At 40.2% G+C, this 23,592-nt stretch overlaps 1 protein-coding gene and 1 long non-coding RNA gene across 5 annotated transcripts; one reads left to right on the top strand and one right to left on the bottom strand.

Annotated features, from left to right (window-relative positions):
* The first annotated feature begins 2 nt into the window (after positions 1-2).
* Positions 3-19,217, top strand: LOC146493219 (neurocalcin-delta B). 4 transcript variants are annotated; one of them, XM_085148263.1, is made up of 4 exons: positions 3-166; positions 13,110-13,540; positions 15,357-15,462; positions 17,020-19,217. In XM_085148263.1, the coding sequence occupies exons 2-4, from the start codon at positions 13,163-13,165 to the stop codon at positions 17,112-17,114; spliced, it is 579 nt and encodes a 192-aa protein (XP_085004389.1). In that variant the 5' UTR covers positions 3-166; positions 13,110-13,162; the 3' UTR covers positions 17,115-19,217. The 4 variants fall into 4 exon arrangements, with proteins under 4 accessions (XP_085004389.1, XP_085004387.1, XP_085004391.1 ...); XM_085148261.1 differs by having other exon boundaries at positions 4-166; positions 13,107-13,540; XM_085148265.1 differs by lacking the exon at positions 3-166 and adding an exon at positions 197-726.
* LOC146493218 (uncharacterized) lies at positions 18,925-23,516 on the bottom strand. Its single transcript, XR_014871877.1, has 2 exons — positions 22,748-23,516; positions 18,925-20,922 (listed from the first exon to the last, which is right to left on the bottom strand). It is a non-coding gene; the product is annotated as an uncharacterized LOC146493218 (long non-coding RNA).
* Between the last annotated feature and the right edge of the window lie 76 nt (positions 23,517-23,592).

Here is a 23,592-nt window from a genome sequence, read left to right as displayed (position 1 = left end):
GCGGATCGGGAAAAGAGCCTGGTAGAGTTTGGACTGCGAGCACCCGGGAAACTCCAGCTCACCTACCGCACAGCTCTGCTTCCTCTGAAACGTTCACCGTCCTCGTACTAATAATGGACTTCTAAAGAGACTCCTAACGAGCCCTGCACAGCAACTTGAAAGCGAGGTAAGCTGTCGCTGATGTTGTGTTCGTCTCTTCCTTCGCAGTTTGCCCGCTTCCTCATACTTTGTTTCCCACTCCTCCTCAGTTTTCCCTCCCCGCAGCTCAGGTGAGATGACTTTACAGGTTGAAGAAGCGTCCTTGTACCGCTTCCAAAGCGCTTGCCTCCACTTTTATTCGCTTGTCTTAAATGATCAAAACAAGCAGCCTTTTTTGCACATGTTTTTCTAACATAACTTTGCAGTTACAGAGGTATTTCGCGACGCTAGCAGCGGATAAAGCTTTACCTACATTTCTAATCGGATGAAGGTGCTTCTTCTTGTCCTACATGAGCCCCTGAGAGGAGGAGTAGGAGAAGAGAGGTGTTCGTTTTCAGTCTTTGCACTCTCCATTTGATTGAAGCAGGAGTGAGAACAGGAAGTGAAAAAAGAAGGGAGTCCTGCTACCACACAAGGCTGAGTGAAGCAGGGTATCTCATTTCAGCAAATGCACATCAGTTAGCCAGTGGATTAAAGCAGGGCAAGGGTAGCTTTACTGGACTGGTGGTGCTGCTTCACCTTTGTCAGGTGAGTGGGCAATCTGCTTTCTGCAGAGTTTCTGGTTAAAGTGTGGGGTGTCTGGTCAGTGCACTAATAAGCTGTTGGAAGAAGACCCAGAAGGAAAACGCACAAAAAGGAAAGCCACTGAGAAATCACCAGAAAGCGTTTCAAATATTTGCAGGCATCTGCTTCTCTTATCTGAGTCTTTTGCTTTTTGTTTGTTTAGTGTAGTTGCATGCACTGCAGACCACACGTAAGCCTGCTTGAGCTGCATATACTTAAGGCAAAGAGTATCTGTTAGCTTAAATAACAGAAGTCTGAGCATTTTGACAAACATAATGTGTATTTTAATTTAGAATAAAATAAATCCCACTTGTAGAAGCTGTCCTTTTGATTTCTTTTGAGGGATGGTAAAGGCTTAAATTTTATATAAGTAAAACTGAAATGAATTGAATCTTTTGCTTTATCAAGAGACTCTGGCTTAACCTGACAAAAATCATGTTTTGTTTTTCCTATAGAACATACATAAAACATCCCTCTCAGTCTTCCTGAGGTTGAGCAAAAGTAATTAATAAATTTAATGCGAGTTAAATGGGTATGGATTGATTAATTTGGTTAGCTCATAACAAAAAAGCTGAATATTTTTGCTGTTTAATAGCAATCAATTGGTAGCAATTGGTGCCCATTATGTGAAGATTTCCTCCCAACAGCATGTAGAGTAAATAATTAATATATAGAATATTGACTCTGTTGGTTTCAGGTTTCCACGAGACAGACCAGCAGCTAATGTAGGATTAAACTGACTGAAGCTGCATCTCTAAGTAGCTCCTCCAGGCTTCAGTTGAACTCGTGCAAATTTCTTTCTTTTTTAAGGCGTCTTTTTGGTTTCATTTTTGGATGTAAACACTGTGGCGCATTACGGTTGAGTTCCCTCTGATGGTTCCAGTGAAGTGGCCACGGGGGGATCAGACAGGGAGGTGGTGTGAGGGGGAAAACATTAACGGACACAGAAGCCGAGAAATAAATCCGAGAGTTCAGTGGTCCAGAAGAAATGGGAGAAAGGAGGTTCATTCGCATGCAAAGAAAACAGAAAACACACGAAACCTCTAGCTTCCAGACTTCTGATTCGATTTTAGTAATTCAACAGCTCGAGTGGCCAATACAGCATAACAAGATAATTGAAAGACCTGTGGAGGGTGGAGTCGAGATAATGGCCCCCTTGGTGTCAAAAGCTTTCAGGATGCTCACAGATGTGTGCTAAATTTGAACAGATGTTCTATTTTCACCGGCGTGGGTGTCTTCTCAGTTTGTTTTGGGCCAGACTGACCGCACGGGCAGCCTGGTCTGTAGTTAGGCTTGTCTGAGCAGCAGTCTGCGCCTCTTTGAATTGAATTACACTTTTTTAGAGAGAGTAGACGGGGGGTGGGGGGGGGGGATAAAAGGAAGTGAAGGAGAGAGCTGGAGATAACACGTGAGAGAAGAAACAGATTCCGACCTGTCACATGGACTGTGTTTTGGATAGAGAGCCACATTTCTGGCATGCAGATATCTCTGACTGAGAGGGGTGGGAGTTGTTTAGTCATCTGATAGATTGACATTTCCATCTCTGTAGCCTTTTGTCTTTACAACAGGCTGTTTCAGGGAGAGACTCACATTTAGAGACTCGGTGCAAAAATAAGCGGCCCTCTCATGCAATCAGTGGCATTTTGCTGTGAGTGTGTGATGGCGTTTGTCCATTCTGCAGCTCTGCCTCCTTTGGAGTCGTTGTCAGAGACGCTCCTTTTTTTTCTTCTTTTTTTCGTTTTTATCTTGTTCTCATTCGCTCCCTCATAATGGCTTCGGTGTCATGATTGTGGTTTTCTGCAGCGCCTTGACGCACAACGCTGTCTCACAATGGGAGCTCATGTGCGCTGAATTATGATGAAGTTGTTGCTGTGGGAAGGGAAGAAGTCGTTTTTGACGTTAGAGAGCAAAGTGCACGTTAAGCATATGTCGAACGCCAAAAGGTTAGTCGCGCAAGCATGAAGTTAAAGCTTGAGGAGCAGATGGATTAACTGTCTGTTCTCTATATTCATTAATAAAACTGGATATTTTTCAGCTAGGCACATAAATTCGGTTTTATTTTATTTACTTATTTATTTTCTGGGGATTTGCCAATAAATTGCTGGAATATTGACTCCCTTGTCTGATATGTATCCTTGAAAAAAAACAGTAGCTGTTATTTTTCTGTTATTTCACATCAGATTTGTGCTCGCTGAGTTTTTAAAGAGTATGCAGTGAAAGGCAGAAGGACTTTCTTTTGTTTACATGAACAAATGAGAAAACAAAATGGTTATTTAAAACACCAGCATCATCCCAGACTTTCACAGTCAGAAGCTGGAGCTCCTTCAGAGACATAATGATGTCTTCCCCCCAGATGAAATGACACACAGGTAGTAATAAAGGCATTGTTAGGATAAACACAAACAATAGGGGGTGTTAGAAGACAGAAGTGTCTAACTTTAAAACTTTAAAGCTGTTGCTCACACTGAAGGTTAGTCACTAGGCCCAGGTTACCCTGGAAACCCTCTGATGTATTTATATATCTTGTCATAAGTCAATCACCAGTATCCTGTCATCGGCAGTGGCTTCATTTATGAGTCTCAGAGTCGAGAAAAGCGTTTCATTATTTTCTTGGAGTTGAAGGTTGTTGACTTTCAGCACTCTGGTTGCCATGTCACTGAGAATCACTTCCTGTGTGGATGAAGAGCTTTAGTTTTTGTTTTAAGAGTAATTTGAGTTTTTGTCTCGGTTTTAATACCAAACTTTTACATTTTATGCAGCGAGCGATTGTTTCATCATCTGAATCATTTCTCCTTTATTTGATGATTAAGATGAATGATTAAGGGTCTGTGTGTTTTGACCAGTGGTCTATAAATATGTTTGGGATCATGTCACCATGAAAATCACGAAGTGATCAAATCTGAGAATCCAAAGCCAGAACATTTCAGCTGAATAGTCATTGATTCAGCTCTGGATGATGTTTCACATGTAATTGGAGTTGATTAAGTTTACCAACCTGCTTTGACTTTTAAGTTATTTCACTTTTCCTAAACCTAAACCTTGAGTCGCTGTCGTACTAAATTACTACAACTGAGTTTCACTGTTGGTCTGTGCATCCTGTTTCACCGACAGAAACCCAGTGAAACCTCACTCACATCCTCAGACTGTGTTGGATAATCAGCAGCTGCACTCTGACCTTACACTAAATAACACGGCAGATAGAGTTGCTCGGAGACATTCAAGGAGCTGCTAAGGCATGCTGCACCGAACAGGCGTCGTCACTTGTAACGTGAGTGTGTGTGCTCCCAGAGCTATGCGGGCTGCAGCAGATATCCGAGGTGCTTTGAGATGTTCGGGATCATCAAGCATGTGATCGCTGATGGATGGTGGCCAGAAGATGTTTATATTTATGTGTTTTAACCTTTGACATGAGTGAAACCTCACTTTTCCAGCTTCATGAGACTACCTATGATGCTTCAGTGTGTCTTTGTGCTTCGTTTCTCCCATAAAAAATGCAGGAGTTTGTCGGCTTTGCACTTCACTATGCTGGAATAACTCCGAAGTTCATCTATAACTAAAACTGCGCTTGTAAATAAGGCTTTCAAGGCCTTGTTGTTTGCTTTCATACTTCATTTTCATGCACCAAACGTCAGTCAAGTTGAACTCAGCAAAGCAAACTGGCAGCGAGGATGAAACGAATTTAATAGAAACAGAAAGGACGCGAGATGAAGAACATTTTAAAGCTGCCAGCTGCTTGAACCTCGTCCAGTATTTCCCTTTCATTTGGAATATGTGTCCCAGCCTCCTCTTGGCAGGTCTTCTGCAGAAATAAGACAGTTTATTCGTTTTTTGTTTTGTTTGTCATTTTTGCCTCATGCTTCATCAAATCACCTGGTAACATCTTTGACTATTTATCCATTAAAGTGGTGGATTTACGTGCTAGTTAACATGGACTGGCCTGAATTTTTGAATATGGAAGCACTTTAAAAAAAACCACCAAAAATAACATGGGGACAAAGATCTGTGATTTTCAGGTTTGAAGGTCGTACTAAAGCCTAGAAGGCAGCATATATAAGAGTTTTAAAGAGTTATACAGCCACAATCATCTGATCACAAATTCTTTCAAACGCAGATGAAGTGGAAGAGAACTGCAGATAAGCTACTCAAAGACGAAAGAGGCTGGTTGTGACGTCGGTTTGCCGTTGCGTAAACCGAGCCTCTGTGGGCGTTCACATGTGTCCTCGTTTAATGTGAGATGATAAAAGTGTCATTTTTAATATCTTATCACAGCTGAGATGAAACAAACTTTTGAATTGCGGGTGGAGATCGGATTGCCGCCCCCGTAGGTCTAATAATTGTTTGCTTGTTAGGTCGAGGATAGCTGCCCTCGGCTCTGCAGCGCGGGCACAGATGCATCATATTTCATTATGAATGTGTCATTCATAAACTGCCTATCTGCGATCGTGTCTCTTTCGGCCTCTCGCGCTCTCCGTTGACCTCCTCGGTTCTCTGTTCTTGGATTATCTGTTGGACTGTGGGGTTAAGATTTACCTGCAGGATATAAATGGAGCCTTGTGGCTGTTGCGTAAGTGGGCAATAAGATGTTCTGGGACGAATGCCGTGTGGAGGCCCTTTGAGTCAAACAGCACGAATGAGTCAAGTGTAGTACAGTGCGAAGAGCTGTCTGCATACTAGGGCTGTGCAATTCATTGGATTTTGTTTTCAAGACTATAAAAAGATAAAACGGGGATTGTGGTGATGCTCAAATCCATCTTTACAGCAGCTGCTTTTGACTTTCTCGAAAAACTAAGCCCACTTGCTGTCAGACTGATGCATTTTAAGCATGTTAAGATCTATTTTATGTCAAAAAAAGGTTAAATATGTGTGTAAGTACCGAATCTTCCTTTCTACATGTGGCTGATTTCGGTGTAGTTCTTGGTAGATTTAAAGGTGTATTTTCTCTTCTCTTGGCTTTGATCCTCCTGTTGGTGCCACCGATGATGCTGGTGCTGCAGGTGTGCAGTTTGTTTGTTGGGCTGTTTTTGGAGTTAAATCTGCCTGGAGGCCCAGCAGGTATATCCTGTCTTCTGCTAAAGACCTCAAACCTCGAACACTAAAGCTCATGGTGGCTGTGTGTGCACCGTCAAGGCCGCACTGAAAGAGACAGCCTGTTCTGGAGAGCTTCACTAACACCTGTGCAGGCTGAGGTCAGCGGCTCTTATCTCAGGCCCGTTCTCCCCTCCTAGGGTGAGACTAGCGTCACACTCTTGTGCTGACCTTACGAGATGGTCGAGGGAAAGCCCGGCTAAACCGCAAGATCCGTCTACTTGTCAAAGCATTAGTTATGTAACAGTGCCATCACTGGTCCGCCTGCAGCACCAGGTAAGAGCCTTACCGGTTAATTGTTGGCAGTGATCTCACAGAGCTAGAAATAGCGGAGTTCTTAGGGTGACTGGCTGAAGAGATGTTCAGCTTTTTTCCCATCAGTATTTCTACTAAAATACACACAGACCTTCAACCAAGAGCCGTTCCTCTCGACTGTCTCAGAGGGCTGCATGAACTGTGCATGACAGTGGAAGAGAGAGAGCCATCCATGCCTGAATCAAAAACACATCATTAATGGCAAACCTGCTGCAGCTAAGCTTTAATTTAAGTTGGATTTAATTACATCTGATTAACTGAGGGAGACGGGGGTCAGAGCAAAAGATTAATGTAACATTAGCGATGTTTACATGTGCAAAATTTCTTCAATCTCATTAAAGCTCAGATCAGAACTTCACTGTTTACCCGGACCCTAAATAAAATGATCGTGGCCCATCGTGACGTGCGTTTACTTGCCAAATAAATTGTTTTGACATCAGAATTTTCTAACCATAGAAGAAATATAACCATAGTAGAAGAAGAAGTTGATGTCCAATATTAAACAAACACCACTGTTTGGATTTCTCTGGCTAATGTAGCTCCTGCACTTAAAATGTAGTGCCACCAAGATGGTTTCTAATGTGCTTTCAGATGCTTGTGAGCAAATAATGATGGTAGTAAAGTGGGTTTGTTTGCAGCTGTAACTCCTGTGGTTACCCATAATTGCAGGGTGGTGTGTAAACGGCCTCACACATCATCATAGGAGTAATACTGTGCATTGCTAAATACTTTATGTGCTTAAATCTGTCTTGTAGTTTTATACATATGTTTGTATGAAATAGTTTGTTTGTTTTTTATGAGCAGTAATAAAAAGGACAGTAAAACATTTGCTCTAATTGGCCTGTGCTTACTTACCAATTAAACTGTAAATCATCTCATCAGTCACAGATCACAGTGGAGAGAAAAGAAAAGCTCAGAGGAGATGCAAACTAGACACAGATAAACCTAAAGTTAAGTTTTCATTATATTAATTATTTGGCTCGTAATAAGTGTGCAACACAGCTCTGTGAGAGAAATGTGCAAATACAAATTAGACTGGGACAAAGGGGATTGGAGCATTAATTCATAGCCTCAAAGTATGCAAACCGTCTAATTTTTCAAGGCTGCTGTGTCCTCATTGGCCTTTGTGCCGTTCGAAGTTTAGTCTGATTGAGCTGCTTTTCGCTGGAAGATGTGGTGAAATCACTGATTTTATGAGTCTGAGAACTCTTCATCATCATCATCATCATCATCACTTTATTTCTAAAGCACTTAAAAAACCCCAACATAACAGCTGACCAAAGTGATGTATAAAAATGAGAGAACCAGAATAAAACAATAAATCAGCTATAAGTTAATTCATAAAAGCTAGTGAATTAACTAGCTTTTATGAATTAACTTATAATTGTATGTGGCTGCGTATGGTACAGGTACATACAAAGGGCCAGAGTAAAAGACAGATAACAGCTCACACTGGGTAAAAGCCAAGAAGTTTTAAAATCAACGAGAGATGGAACCTGTCTGACCTCCAACAGCAGCTCAATCCACATTTTAGGAGCCAAAACTGCAAAGGCTCTGTCTCCTCTGGATTTATAAAATATCTTTGGGACAGTCAAAAGCATCTGGTTAGCTGATCTAAGAGCACACAATGGTGTGTAAAGGTGAAGCAGCTCAGACAAATCAGAAAGGTTCAAGACCATTAAGTTGTGTGCTCTCTTGTTTGTACCAGTTAAAAATAAGGCAGCACCGTTTTGTACCAGCTGTGAGAGGGAGGCCTGGCTAATTCCAATCAAACGACAGTTAAAATAATCCAGGCAAGAGGCATAGATCAGTGTCTCTGGGTGGCTTCTAGACAGGATGGACTTGAATTTTGATAGCCACCTAATCTGAAAGATAGATGACTTAACCACAGTGTTGACATGTGACTCAAGTTTTATACTTAGATTAGTGATGCTGGATTTTTTTTATGTGTGGCCAAAGAAGAAAAGTCAAAGGTAGGGATACAGCTGGAGCCACAGGATTTAAAAAGGATGACCTCAGTCTTTTTTTCTTAAAAATTATGGATATTTAGTGCTGTCCATCCCCTGATGTCATCGAAACAATCAAGAAAATGCTGAACAGAACCAATATTTTAAAGGAAAATAGATTTGACAGTCATCAGCATATAAATGAACACTTTCAAAATTTGATATTCATTCAGGAAGGCCTTCAGCTGGGTGTAAATAGCTTTTTTTCCTAAGGTAACTTGGAGATCGGCCTAAAGTCTTTCAATGATGAGGATGTACAGATCCTGAACTGGGAGGAACACTGGTTTGAGTTGAGTTGCCAGTTTTGTCTCTGCTATATCAGTTTATTCTTGTGTGATTATTTCAGCTCTTTAATGGTATGTACGGAAAATTAGCAACGATAAGCAAATTTTATGTAGAGTGAAAATAAGCTTAAAAGCAACACGTAAACATATTTAAACTGTCAACATGCTTTAATCCACCTCTGCTGTTTCCTTTTTTTGTAAAGCCATTAAGGGCAATACTAATTAACCTTCCCCTTCTGGTTTAAAGTAATGGAGAGAGGACGTATTAGCTGGCTCAGTTCCTCCATATTAATGTTTAAACAGCGAGGCTGGAGGGACTCTGTGTGATTAGGACCGCAGCTAAAAGCAAGCAAACTAACAAGCAAACTAACAAGCCATCAGTCGTTGTAGGAAGTGCCGTTTCATTCTTTTCTGAGTAATAATGTGCTTTTTTTTTTTCTTGTTTATTTGGGCCCACTCACAGCGATGAACAGGAGTGATTGCAGGGTCAGTCGTCATGACTACGCAGGACCAAATAATCAAAAAATGTACCCGAATCCATCGAGCAATTAAAATGCAGATTCGAGGCTGTGGTGGCACCAGTCAACGCGTCAGATAAAGGATGAGTTTATGAATGAAGTGGAAATGCCAGAAAATGTAGGAGAAAAATAAATGTTCAGAAAGGCAGATAAGCTAAATATATAAGTTTATATAAAAGATAAGCTTCTTGTCACAGTCGAGCTGAAGGAAAAAACAAAATAAGGAGCAGCTAAACTAGTCAAATTTATCAGAAGTGCAATATATATTTCAATAACATGCAATACTTTTTCATACCACAGTCAATTCATAAGTTACTGTTTAATACTTGAAATGACTTCACATATTGTCCCACATATTTGTAAACATATTTGAATTTATTTGGCTTTGACTCTAATCTCTGCCCAAGATTTCTGTGTCCTCAGTGTATGTGTACAAATGGCAAATAAAATATATTATCTTTTTAAGCTGAAACTAAACTAAACCAGAGGGTTGGGCACACATACGTAACAGAAGCTGGGTTGTTGTATGTTAGGCGTAAAAATGTATTTTGGATGTGATAAGATTTCTTATAAAGATGGATTTTAAATGTGGGGTTGAAAGACACTTGGGGGTCTGGAATTCACAGCCGGAAATGATTTGATGTCATAAAACTGATGGGGGACTGTTTAGACCATTAATGGGTACTACTGGTTATTAACATTGATTGCCTTCAAGTTCCAACAAACCTGGATCATCTATTCACTCTGTTTGCAGTTGTCTTAGCAATCCTGGGTATGCAGAACTTGCTCCTTAGTCCTAAGCTGTAAATACTGTGTTATCTTTTCTTGGATGATAAAATGTCTGTAAGGAACCACTACTTCTTGCGGGACAACCATTCACTAGGGGGCAGAGTGACTGCTTCATGACTCTTTGGGGTCGTACAGAAGTGAACTAACAAAACCTTTCAGTATCGCAGGATGTTTCTAATTTTAGAGATATTGCACTCTGATTCTTACATGTGAATCAGTAACATGATGTGAGGTTTTTATTTTTGCTCTAAATGCGGTGAACAAGTAAAATAAGCAAATAAACAAAATAAGCTGATAAGTTTTTTTGCAGGCTCAATAATTTATGAACTGACACCCTTTCATACAGTAACTTTTAGGACTATTAAAGCTTATTAGAAGTATGATAATTAACAGATGTGCCTGACAAAGGAGAGCCGTAAAGGTCACCAGACTCAGTATAGGAATCACTGAATGCCCATAGGCTGTATATAAAAGATGGTCACAGTGCCTCAAACCTGCATTCTTTTTGATGTCCAGCAGGGGGCTGGTGCAGATTCCACAGAAGTCTGTGGGGAATCAGACTTAATGCTTGCTTACTAAGGCTTCAGTGGGAAAGGGTTCAATCTGTATCCTCATCCTGCTTTTTTCACATTCATTTTCACTTCACCACAAAGACATTGTGACTTCTGCTACATCTCCAGGGGCTGAGCTGAAGGATCAACAGCAGTACAAACATGAACGAGCAGCCCGCATTACCAATTGGTCGAGCTGTTTTTGCCCTCATGTAACCATACACAGCTAATGTGCTCTGTTACTTATACAACAAACACTGGTAAGATTCTGTGTAGCATACACAGACTACCAATTTTCCACAAAAACATGCGTTCCACAGCAGGCTATAGTCTGCAGGTTAAGCAAAAAGCAGCATTCCTTAAAATCCGGTTTAAAAAGGGTTAAAAATAACGCCAAAGATCTAGAAGTCATCCTGCAGATACCAGAAGAATCCTGAGGAGTGTAATGTTTAGGGAACGGTGTCCTCAGATTAGCGTGTGTCTTTAATGGGTTTATGAAAGGATAAAGCCCCCCTCTCTGTCCATATATCAGCTATACCCTTCAGCTCCAGACTGTTTGCGTCTGTCTAATTTAACGTACATCCACCGTGTAGTCGGAGACCCCCTCCCCTCTGTGTAGCGTTTTGCTCCGGGATAGGTGTGTAAACAGGTGCTAATCTCTGTTCCCGCTGCCGCAGAATGGGAGTGAACTACTGGTAAAACAGCAGGGAGCTCATCTGAGGTGGCTGCCACACTGTCTGCGCTCATTGTTTACTCTGAGTTAATTAAAGGATTATAGCCGCCTATTTATGGAACATGTGTGAGTGTGAAATAAAAGAAGATGAAATTGGATTTAAGAAAAACCAATAAAAACACAGACTGTTTAATTCAAGGCGCGCGCACACACTTTCACACTTGCTGCAGGATTACTTAAACTACTGTCACTGCTAAATGAACTGATGAGGGTTAAATCGGTTTCCTGCCTTTTTTTTTAAATTTTATTTTTTTCTGTAGCAGAAGTTTGACTTAATCTTCTTAGCTATAAGAGCTCATGCTGTTTCCACAGTGTGCATGAAGCTCTGTTAATGAATTAATGGATCAGCTAAATGAGCAGAAAACTGTCTGCATACATGATGATGATGATGATTAAGAAACTGAAGACTACCTGTATGTTTCACTCAAGAGCTTACAATAGACTAACATGTAGTTACTGTGAGCTAATAAGTTCACATGTGTTTGTTTCTGCTACATTTTATGAGGTTTACAAGTTTCATTGTTAAGATTTGGAATAGGAAAAAGGCCAAAAGCCTGAGTGTAAACAGAGAGGTCCTGGAACTTTATTACCCTTCCTGGAGCAAAGTACCTCCACTGCTTCGACCCGACCTGACATTGCTGATTGTATCTGTCATTATCCTCGGCTAAGCTTTTTACAGCTTCCCTCTTTCTTTAGCCTGAAGAGCTCAGCAGCAAGCAGTGTGACAAGGGAGGGTGCTAAACATATTAGCTACAGGGGAAGACGATGAACTGTGTCCTCTGCTGAGTTTCCTTTCCTTTCTGCACCAAATTATTAGTTATGGAGGAGTGCAACATCTGTCACACTGTGTTTATCTTACTTTCCTCAATCAAAATGAAAGAAATGCTGTCAGATGTTTTGATATCAGCTCAATAAGCCATCTCGGCTGCGATTACAGAGGATGTTGATAGCTGTGTCTGCGAATGAGCCTCAGAGTTCATGCAGGAAATGAAAGATGCATCTGCAGAGATGCATGCACAGGCAGAAAGGCATGTTATAGGTGTGGTTGTGCATCTGTCGTAGTGCTACACCATGAGAACATACAATGGTCTTGTGTTGCAGTTGCTTGTGCACAAGATCAAGCTTATGCTTTCCTTTTATCTTGTGTGTGTGTGTGTGTGTGTGTGTGTGTGATAACGTTGTATTTTTCCATTTAATCAGCCACCAAATAAATGAAAAAGATAAGATCACATAAGATAAGAGAGCATGTGCTAGTTCAGCACCACATAAGTGATTCCCCTGCAGAAAGATAAGACAGAACAGTGGAGAATATAAACAGATTTAATAAGTGACATTAATTTAACCAAAGGCATTAAATATAATTTATAAATGGTACAAATTATTATTATTATTATTATTATTATTATTATTTGTATACTGTTTTTGTCCTTCCTATTTTTCATTCTTCCTGACCCTTGTGCTGCTCTAACATGTGAATTTTCTGGGTGTGGGATTAGTAAAGTCTTCATCCAAGGGAAAAATTATAAACGCACATTTTACCAAAGTTTGTTTGACATGAGCAGCACCAGTAAATGTGACGTTACAATGCTAGGACATGCCAAAACTCCTTAAGGGATAGGTTTACTGCAGTTTACTGTTTTTTGCTCTTATCAGGCTCATTTCTGGCTGCAGCATGCACTGATAAACACGGAGGGAGACCAGCATTTAGCAGATAATATTGGACTTTATGTTTATCAGCTGATGGCAAACTCGACTCAGCGAATGAAGCTGTTGTTCCGTGGGTGATGAATGTATATTGAGCTATTCACTCACTCATATGACAGTGCAAAACCGTTTTTCGGCTGTAAAATGTGGATTTATTGCCTTGCCTAAAAATAAAAGCTTGTGATGAATGGTTTTATGTAAATATGAGATATTTGCACGGAAAAGTTAAAGTGTGAAAATGCATTAAGCGCTTTTATTCCCATTTACATCCGCTTCCCGCCCCCTGTCTCAGTAAGCCTTGAGGTCACTGCAGATGATTTTCTAACAACCTTTTAATGTCTTCTGTTTTCCGCTGTCAGCAGTCTAAAGCATCGCTGCCCTCACACCGACCACAGCCTCAACACAAGCAGTGACCATGGGTAAACAGAACAGCAAGCTCCGTCCCGACGTCATGCAAGACCTGGTGGAGAACACGGACTTCACCGAGCACGAGATCACCGAGTGGTACAAGGGCTTCCTGCGGGACTGCCCCAGCGGCTCTCTGTCCATGGAGGAGTTCAAGAAGATCTACGCCAACTTCTTCCCTTACGGCGACGCCTCAAAGTTTGCTGAGCATGTCTTCCGCACATTTGACGCCAACGGAGACGGGACTATAGACTTCAGGGAGTTCATCATCGCCCTGAGCGTGACCTCACGTGGTCGGCTGGACCAGAAACTGAAGTGGGCGTTCAGTATGTACGACCTGGACGGGAATGGGTACATAAGCAAGGCCGAGATGCTCGAGATCGTAACGGTGGGTCTTGCTTTGTTTTTTTTGTTCCTTTCTAACTTTATTTCCCTCCATCTTTCTGCTTCTCTAGCTCTATGTACCCCTCAGTCTTTTTAGAGGGAGCTGCATGCCATCATGCTCCCCTGCTCATGAAACTATTCCTGCAGTGGAGCAATATTTTGCTCAGCCATCCATACCAGCTGGTGCATCATATCTGCTTTTGTGCTCTGAACCATTTCACTGCCCACAGCGGGGAAAGCAACGATGTGTAATTTAAGAAACCAGCAGTTCCTCTCTGCTTCCCTAAAAAAGACTCAGCTGCGATGTGTGGTCCACCTTCTGATTGTCATATTGGCTCAACACTAGTTGGGACAGCTGCGCACTTACCCATCGTTACTCTACAGGAAACAGGCTCCTCGCCTTATTGGACGAATGCTTCAGACGTCAGTCGGAGCATCACGCACGTTCTCACACAACCCAGCAATCCTGTACACATGTTGTTACATCACACGTTGCGGTGCTAAATTGAGCCGAGTACCAAAGAAGGTGTAATCCCATTCTCCAAAGTCGGTGTTGTTTATTTAAAGCGCATGCGTAAGGTGAGATGGAGCCTATATCTGGACATGATCCGATACATTAGCTGTTCCACGCAGGCCGAGTTTGAATTTAGTCTGTAAGACACAGGGTGGCTGTAACTACAATGTAGCTTACCATCACCAGTGTGTGAATGTGTGTGTGAATGGGTGGATGACTGGATATGTAAAGCGCTTTGGGGTCCTTAGGGACTAGTAAAGCGCTATATAAATACAGGCCATTTACCATGTACCATGATGAATTAAGTTTCTTTGTTGTAAAACTGTTTTAAAAAAAAAGTTATAGTCATATTATGAGGAAAAAGAGCAGTGAACTAGAAATTTTTAGCTAATCCAGTCGAAGGACCTATTTGTCCATTCATAAATTACAAGAACTACTATGCTTTCATGACTCATCCAGTGGGAAAGCTTTCTGGCCAATCAGTGGCAAGCATTCTGTTGACGTCACATTTGTGGGTTGACTCAGCTCACCTGGAATCCTGGCAGAGATAGTGGGGGGATACCAGGTTCTGCCACCTCATGGCACACCCTAAAATTCAGGCCGAGTGGATACTAGTGGAAAAGAAGTAGCTTATGAGATGATGAAAGGAATCACCATCTAATTTTCAGTTGCAATGATGAGAAAATTCCTCACGATAACAACAAATGTTTCACTTGTTCTCCCATTAAAATCATCCCATGCAGAGATGCAGGAATGAAAGGAAGGTGGGAGTAAAACCCCACACCTGCAACCCTTCAGATTTAACAAAATCTGAATTAACAAAAGTGATTTTCTTTTCTTTTTTTTTTAACCTTTTTTTTAATTGCGGAAATTTTCTTCTGCTCCATATATTTAATAAAACCTAAAACAATAATGTCAAAGAGTCTATTTTTTTTTTCTTCTGTTTTTTTTTTTTTTTTACATGAACGCTTTCTGTTTATTTCTCTGCGGTGAAATCAGGCAGCAAAGAGTGAAAAATAAATGAAAGGGCCACTCTATCTTGCTTCTTCCCTGCAGAGATAAGTTGATCAATGGGTCACTAAGATGATCTTTTTTTGTGCACTTTGCAGTTGTGCTTAATGGACTCCAGTTTTCCACTGAGATATCATCTGTTTGTAATGCATTACAGCCACTCTTAGAAAGTTTGAACCTGCATAAAAGGACATTAAGGTTATTTTGTTGTTCAGTGCATGAAACACTATTTCGGCACTATTTTTCCCTCAAAATGTACATACTGAAACGGTTTTCTTCTCCCATCTGTCTTCAGGCCATTTACAAGATGGTTTCCTCTGTGATGAAGATGCCTGAGGACGAATCCACACCTGAGAAACGCACAGATAAGATTTTCAGGCAGATGGACACAAATAGAGATGGTAAGGCTTCCTTATTATCTGTTCTTATTATTTCCATTTATTAATGTCAGCAAAGGATGCTCATGTTCAACATTGCAGTTTTTAAATAGTTTGTCTACAATACTTATACATACTCAGCATGAGTATGTATAAGCTCTGGTAGTGGAGAGAGGACACTAAGTTTAATCAAAAGCAAGCACTTTATTTGCTGTTTGTAGTCCAAATACTACATTAAGTAAAGAAAATCAGAAATCAACACAGAAAACATGGACAACATCAATAGATGATCTGCAAGGAAAATGGGACTGTTTATACACTGAGAGCTGATGGGGAGTGAAACAAATGTGAAGGCAATCAAGACAATTGTAAAGGCGGGAAGTAAAAAGGTCGAAAGCAAGGAATTTAAAAAACGTGAAACTGCACTTCTATAAGGAGGCAAACGCTAAATAAGATCTAAAGAGGAAGAAGAGCCACAGGGTTGAACAGAGGGAACTAAAAAACCCAGGAAGAGGAATTCAAAAAACCAAGAATTCAAAACTGACACTAGACCACTAAAACTCCATAAATTCAATAAGAAGTAAAGCCTCGTCCAGACAGGAAGTGATTCCCTCATCGCCTATCGCTTTGAAGCCAACAGACTCCAGTCGCCACGGTAACCCTGCAACCTATGCATTACCTTGCAGTCGCTTATAATCTGTGCCGCCATGGGTAGACGCTTGTATCGCTCGCCTTGTAGTTGAGAAAAGTTCATCTTAGGATCCGCCCACTTTGCGTTGCCATTTAGTAATTACAAATGATTTCCTGTGTGGACGCAGCCTCACGATCACATTTACAAGTATGGAAACCCTCAACCTGACAGTAACAACAACAACAAAACTAGCAATTCTTAAACAGCAGTGAAACTAAAGAGAAATCACAACTTAATAATAACATTAACGGTGATGTTAATAATAAAAGCAAACGAAAAAGCTCAAAATCCACACAAAACCCTGGAATCATGACAGGATCTCCCTACAATGAGATCAGTCAGCTATGACTGTGTCTACAGCAGCCCCACCCACCTTCTGTTCAAACCTTCTGTTTGCATGGGTTGTCTTATAAAGAGAGCCAGATTACGACACCACCCCACACACACAACGCACATCTAAATTTTGAAGGTGCTCTTCAGATTTAGAGGAAACTGTTTCACTGGCAGCAGCAGCAGTTATCAGTCTTTTTAACTGCTTTGTTTTAAATTGCGCCATTACAGGAGAGGAGGCCTGTTACTTCATGACTCACTGCTTTTTCCAATTTTTTTTTAATTTTTTTTATTGCAGCTACATTTTAAGCACAAATCCATTTCTTGATTTTTCTGTGTCTGTCCTTTAAAACTGGTTCCCACTCACAGTTGGTGCGGTTGTGCTTGTTGTCTCTTCCTCCTCCTGCCAGCGTTTGCAGCAGTTCATGGATTATAAAAAAGAGCTGAAAAAAATAGTGAATATATATATATTTTATTTTATTTTTATTTTTTGAAGCTGCTTTTTAAAATTGAACTATTCATATTGCAGCACCTGTTAAAGTCATTTATGTCTTTCACAGGTAAACTGTCCCTGGAGGAGTTCGTCGAGGGAGCGAAGAACGATCCCTCCATTGTCCGACTGCTTCAGTGTGATCCCAGCAGTGCTGGGCAGTAAAACAAAAAAAGGACTTTTTCCACTGCAGTTTAATAGATTTAACACATTTTCAAAATCTCTCCCATCTGACACACCTGAGATTTTTCTCTTCCACATGGGATACCTCGAGCTTTAGAGGCACATGAACGCAAACAGACACAGATTAGCATGCACATGCTACAAATAGTATATAATCTTTCAGACTCCTACATGCACACACGGCTCATGCGCCTCTATGCCTGGTCAAAAACTCCAGACAAACACATGTGGGTTATCTCACATAAGGTACAGATATAAGTCAAAAGAACTGAAATCCCATCAAAGACTTGTGAAACGCAGAGTGAAAGCTGTGCTTTCTGTCTGAGAGGACGGCCAGTGAGGATAATTCAGCACATTTGTAAGGTACTCTGAGCCAAATCAAGTTTTGGCTGTTTGTTTTCCTCCCCTTTGTTGTTATTGAAAGCATTATTCCTGATGTAAAGGGAGTCATGCTGGCTTTGTTCTGTGTGACTGACTGACTGGGTGGTTCTTTAAGTATTGCAGTGTAAATCCATGTCAACACTGGAAAAAATGAAGTAAGTAAGTGTGGGACTAAAAGTGTTCTGAGCTTACAGTAGACTGAAGATCTGGGAATTGTAGTTTTTAACCAAAGAGTAATTGTAGATGGGGATGAAAGATTATTATTTTTTGTTTATTTTTGTCTTTTGTTTGAATTTTTTTTGTACATTTTGGAGGAATGTTACATGGAACCAAAACTGACTCAGATGTCTAAATGAAGGGGAATATCGTGACTACAGATTACAACCATCTGCTTCTTTGAAAGTGACTTTTCATGCCAAGTTCTGTGTCCACACCCACACATACAGTATGTACACACATTAATTTTAACTACGAATACACGAACTTGGCATATGCATAGAAACCGAGCTGTGATTCTCCTTCAACTATAGTTCAACAAGTGTATAATTTGAAAATCAAAGATAGATGTTATATGAATATATATAGTACGTACTTATATATTCTTTTACTCTGTGGTAACATTGTAGCAATTCGCTGCAATGGAAGAGATTCATTTTAAAATGTTGACATATAAATTATTGGAATGTGATGATGAACATTTTCTTTTCTTTTTCTTGACAAACATGATGTGGAAGAAAGTTGTACAGTATATTCACTCATATTTATGCTAGAGATGTTAAAAAAAGGAGAGGACCACACATATTGCTATGCATTCAGCTTTGAATATCATCTGCTGCATTTTAAAACTTTTAAAAGTCTCCTACACTGATGTAAGATAATAAAATGCCGGCAGTTAAGTTTTTCCACTTCTCAGCGTCGATGTTTAAATTTCAATGTAATCTTACATTTTTGCGCAAATGTGACGTCGTGTCCTGAACGTGCAGTTTTTGTCTCACGTGCAAAAAATAAAAAATCAATCAATCAATTTCAAATTGATGCTGTGACAGATGTAAATGATAACGGTTGCTTAACTGACAGGTCGATGTACTGACGTTGCCGTACATAACCACCTTTATTTGTGAAGCACTTTAAAATGACCACAATGGACCAAAGTGCTATGCGGAGGAATAAATAATACATAGTAAAGAACTACAACACACTAGCTCAACATGAGGTATAGAATACACATTAAAAATACAAGTGAAATTAATAAAACACAAAACATTAAAAGTAAAACAGCCATACAATAATACAGATGAAACAAGAGTGAAATAAAGTCAGCATCTCTCAAGCAAAAGGTTTTTTAGGATTTAAAGCTGAACATGATGTAAAGGAAGTCTTCTTGTCTGGATAAATGTGATATTAAGGTGGAAAAATGATAATTTAATTAACGCTGTTAACATTTCAATGAGGTAATTGGTACTACAGTCTCACATGTCATTTCAATAGAATCTTGTGGTCAAGTGCCAAATGTAGAGGAATTTTAAAAAAGGAAAAGAAAAAAACAGTATTGTATCTGTTTATACTGTACAGCTGTGACCTGTCGAACAAAAAAATAAAATCCAAAAAACTGTCATTTTGTAGATTTTGTATTGTTAACTTGCAAAATGTGTTCTGTGTAGGATGTCCATTTTGTTATTAAAATAAAAATAAAATGGGGAAAAAGGCTTGTTGTTTTTTCACTGTCTTTAATTAATATTTAATTTGAAGACACACTGTTAAGGAAGTTGACTGGAAAAATGTCTACGTCCATTAATTGCTTTGTAATTTTCTCTGCAGGCACCTCCATATGGGTTATATTTGTGATGTTATCAGCGGTCCCCAACCTTTTTTGCGCCATGGACTGGTTTATGCCCGACATTATTTTCACGCACGGACCGGCCTTTAAGGTGTCGCGGATAAATACAACAAAATAAAACTAGTACCGGTACCGAAAAAAAGAAGATTTATTCATAACACACGTGAAAAGACCAAGGAAAACCGAGTTAACGATAAAAACGATAACAAAATAACGCTGAAAACCATACATTTCACACCTGAGCCTCAACTCTCGCGGCCCGGTACCAAATGACTCATGGACCGGTACTGGTCTGAGGCCCGGGGGTTGGGGACCGCTGATGTTATCACAGCTACAAATACATATTTCTCCACAGGATTAATTAGTTATATTTGTGGCCTTTTGACTCCTCATGCCATAGCAGTCTTATAATCCCCAACAGATTATATACAAGGCTTAAAAAAGTGGAAAACAATAATGCTGAATATCTGTATTCATATGGTCTGGGTAATGTGTTAGGAACTAAAGAATGCCATATTGTTTGATGGAAATTGAAATGACCAACCCACAGTGGGCCCCCATGTGGTTGTGCGTGTGCCTAACAGTGTCGGGGCATGCTACTAATGAGTTGATGGATGATGAGAGATCTCCTCCCACATCTGGATCCGGGCATTACTGAACTCCTGGACAGTCTGAGGGGCAACCTGGTGTTGTCGGATGGACCAAAAAAATATAATGTCCCAGAGGTGTTCAGTTGGATTTAGGTCAGGCAGCCTTGGGGGCCAATCAGTGTATCAATTCCCTTGTCCTCCAGGAACTGCCTGGATACCCTCTCCACGTGAGCCCGGGCATGATACCAGTCCTGCTAATGGGTTAAGGACCTTCTAAGGTCCTTTTCAGCTCTCCTAGAGTAACTGCCTGTCTCCTGGAATTTCCTCCATGCTCTTGAGACTAACTTTTTCTAGAGGACTGCCGGTGCAGCCTTTGGTAGGGTCCATGTGTGGCCTCATGCTACTACTAGTAACACAGATCCTAGCCAAATACAAAGCTAGTAAAAACAAAACAAAAACCAACAACAGAAAAGATGAGGAATGACAAAAATGTCCTCAAACTGTAAAACCACTCCTGTTTTGGAGGTTTGAACAGAGGGCCCTTTATCATGTTTCCACTGAGTGCAATATTTTTTGGTGATGTAAAATGGGGAAACAGAATGACTCCAACCAATTTATATAAAGTCTTATTAGTTTTAGTGTGTGGTTTGTGTTTAGTGCTAATTGGTAAAGGCTAAAATGGTGATAAGCTATGAGAAAATGGCATGCTAGCATACCTGATAGGTGCCAATACTAATGCCAAAATGAAATAATTAATAATTAATAGAAATTACAAAGCATCATGAAATAAACTGTCACTGCAATTCATCAAGACCCTAACGTGCTGGTACCCTGCACAGCAAGTAAAGGTAAACAGATCCCAAATAAAAGACTAAAGCAGAGGACATCAGGTAACCAGTTATCCCAGAATGCATTCTTAATTAAATCACAATGGTGGCAGAAAGTACTACAAACTATATGTGATTTTTTTTTGTGTGTGTTTCTGTGTTACCAACAGTGTTGGGACTAACGCGTTATTAAGTAACGCGTTACAGTAACTGCGTTATTATTGTGGTAACGAGCACGGTAACTAGTTATTATGCCAAAATCAGGAACGCGTTAGTCGTTACTGGGATTTAGATAGGGTCGTTACTCGTTACTTCGTGTGGTGGCTATCGCGGAGCTTCCACCACAGATTCTGTAACATTGGCAAGTGGTGGAGGCCAGCAGGTGGATGAGGGAAAGGGGATGCAGAAGGAAAAGAGACCCGAGGCGGCCGCCAGTCCAAGTGTGAACTAAACTTCAGGTAAGAAGCTGTGACCTGCAGTCTATCTGGGTCAGATATAAACCAAGTTTAGGTGCAGTTTATTTTCGTTATTCTGACTTTTTCCATACTGCGTACTAGCTAGCATGACGGAGTTTCTATACAGCTGGGTGGGTGCTATGAAGTTAATGATGTTGAACTTTATTTTGTTTGTTGCCAACCGTCCCGTCTGGTATTCAGAGAAAATATTACGCGTTTCTTATTGAGGCGAAAAGGAACAGTTTGTCCCGTAATTCAGCTACAATGAAAAAGACACAAAGCAGGAGTTATTCTGTCTTTACGCTGCACAGCTGCCTCTTCTTCTTTCATTCTCCCCCCTCCCTCTCCCGTTTCTACTTCAATCATGAAAACTGATCAATGATCAGCTGATCGGCTCTCTTGTTTGTTTATCGCCCACTTTGCGCCAGAAAGAGGAAACCAGCCGATGTCACGCTAAACAACAGCAGCACTTTTAAGCTTGATCAGCTGTTGTTAGAATTGATTTAATATTAATTTCTAGTATCAGCTGATGTTTGTTGGAGCCACAGCTGCAAAAAAGCTGCTGGTCATGATATCGGTTTGGTTATCTGGTGAGAGGGAAACATGAAGATGAAACCAGGAGATGTCCTTACTGAATCATCAGAGCTGAACAGGTGATGGAGAAACAGGTTTACCTTTTAGGTGACATAAATGAGTTGAAGGGAAGTTATGAACTGTTTCTGAGAGACAGATAACCCCAGGATCCTTTTTAGGTAGCTGACAGCTGGTAACTGTGCAGGTGCGGATCTAGCAAAGTTTTGCCAGGGGGGCCAGGTAGGGCATTAACAGGGAGAGGTGGGCACAAAGAAATACTTTTCTTTCTTATTCTCATTTAAAATGTCTAGCTTTTAAAAAATAATTATCTCAATCTTACAACAAACGATTGATGCATATATACCATCAAAACAGTGAACATCACTGTCACAACAGCGTTTGTTTTCATTCAAAGGCTTTATGATTTTTCCTATAATGGTGGGCCAGTCTCTAGTCAAAATGCCCGGGCCGATTTTTTGTCCCCGTCCAGCCCTGTATGCAGCTCATCTGCAGTCTGGTGTTACCTACATCTTCCTATTCAGAAGGCAGAATTTCCGAGTTACAGTACAGTAAGTTGAGTACAATCAAAGCATCACGACTGCAGTTTTTGTGTTGGATGTAAAAGGCGCACATGACGCTGTGACGTAGGCTAGAATCATGGCAGCAGTCAATGACGGTCCAGGCGTGGGATTTCTCTCGTGGAAATATGCACATTATCTTTTCCTTTCTATTGGTAGGTGGCACAGTGCACTTGTGGCAAGTAAGCAAGCTAGAAGACTGGCAAAGTTATGGAAGCAACACATTAACAAGAGAATTCTGAGTAAAACCAAAGTTACTTTCCCTAGTAACTAGTTACTTTGAAAGTAACGAGTAACTTGAAGTAACTGAGTTACTTTTGATAGAAGTAACTAGTAATGTAACTAAGTTACTATTTTAAAGTAACTTACCCAACACTGGTTACCAAATATACTTTCAAGATTTGTTTTTAGGTGACAATGTAGTGGTGTGACCTTTAAACATCTCTTGGAATTGTCAAGCTAGCTATTTGCAAATGTGCTCTGATATTTATGGAGATGCAAAGTCTTGCCGGCCTAACAGCCACCTTGCCTTGCCAACATTCGGCTGCCCAGGCGGTTGGAAGTAACAATACTCACTGAGAACAGCCTGGTCCGGGCACACTGTGTTCAAGACCCCATTCACTGTAAGGACTTCTGTTAAACTGAAAGCATATTCATGAAAACTGTTCACCAAGTCACAGCAACATCTTGGATAGCTTCTAAGCTGTTATGAAACTGCAATGAAACTCAAACATTTGGAACCTCTCTGAGAACAAAAGTTGAACTAAATATTTTATAAAAAATATCAGTGGCTCCACATTATAGTTTATACATTCACTGAACAAGCTAAAAGAAAATGCCTGGATCAATCCTGGGAGGAGAAATAAAATCCCTTTGGGATTACATTAAAAAGAGTATCTGATGTAAGAATGAAGCGCAAAACATAGTCGCTTTGGTGATCCCTTGTGAATAAACTAGCAGCTGAAAGCTTAAATATTATTTTAATAAAATAAACTCTCATTAGCTTTAGCTAGCTAGTGTACCGCGCTAACTGGAAAATGTTAGCATACCAACATTCCAAATTACATCCTCTAGATTACAAATAATATTAGTTCAAATGTAGACAACTCACCTAAATTTTAAAAGTTTTAACATGTATATATATATATATATATGTGTGTGTGTGTATATATATATATATATATATATATATACACACACACACACACACATATATATA

The sequence above is a fragment of the Neolamprologus multifasciatus genome, chromosome 22, assembly GCF_963576455.1.
Source record: "Neolamprologus multifasciatus chromosome 22, fNeoMul1.2, whole genome shotgun sequence".
NCBI lineage: Eukaryota > Metazoa > Chordata > Actinopteri > Cichliformes > Cichlidae > Neolamprologus > Neolamprologus multifasciatus.
The sequence above is the reverse complement of the archived record's forward strand: the minus strand, read 5'-3'. Positions and strand labels throughout refer to the sequence as shown.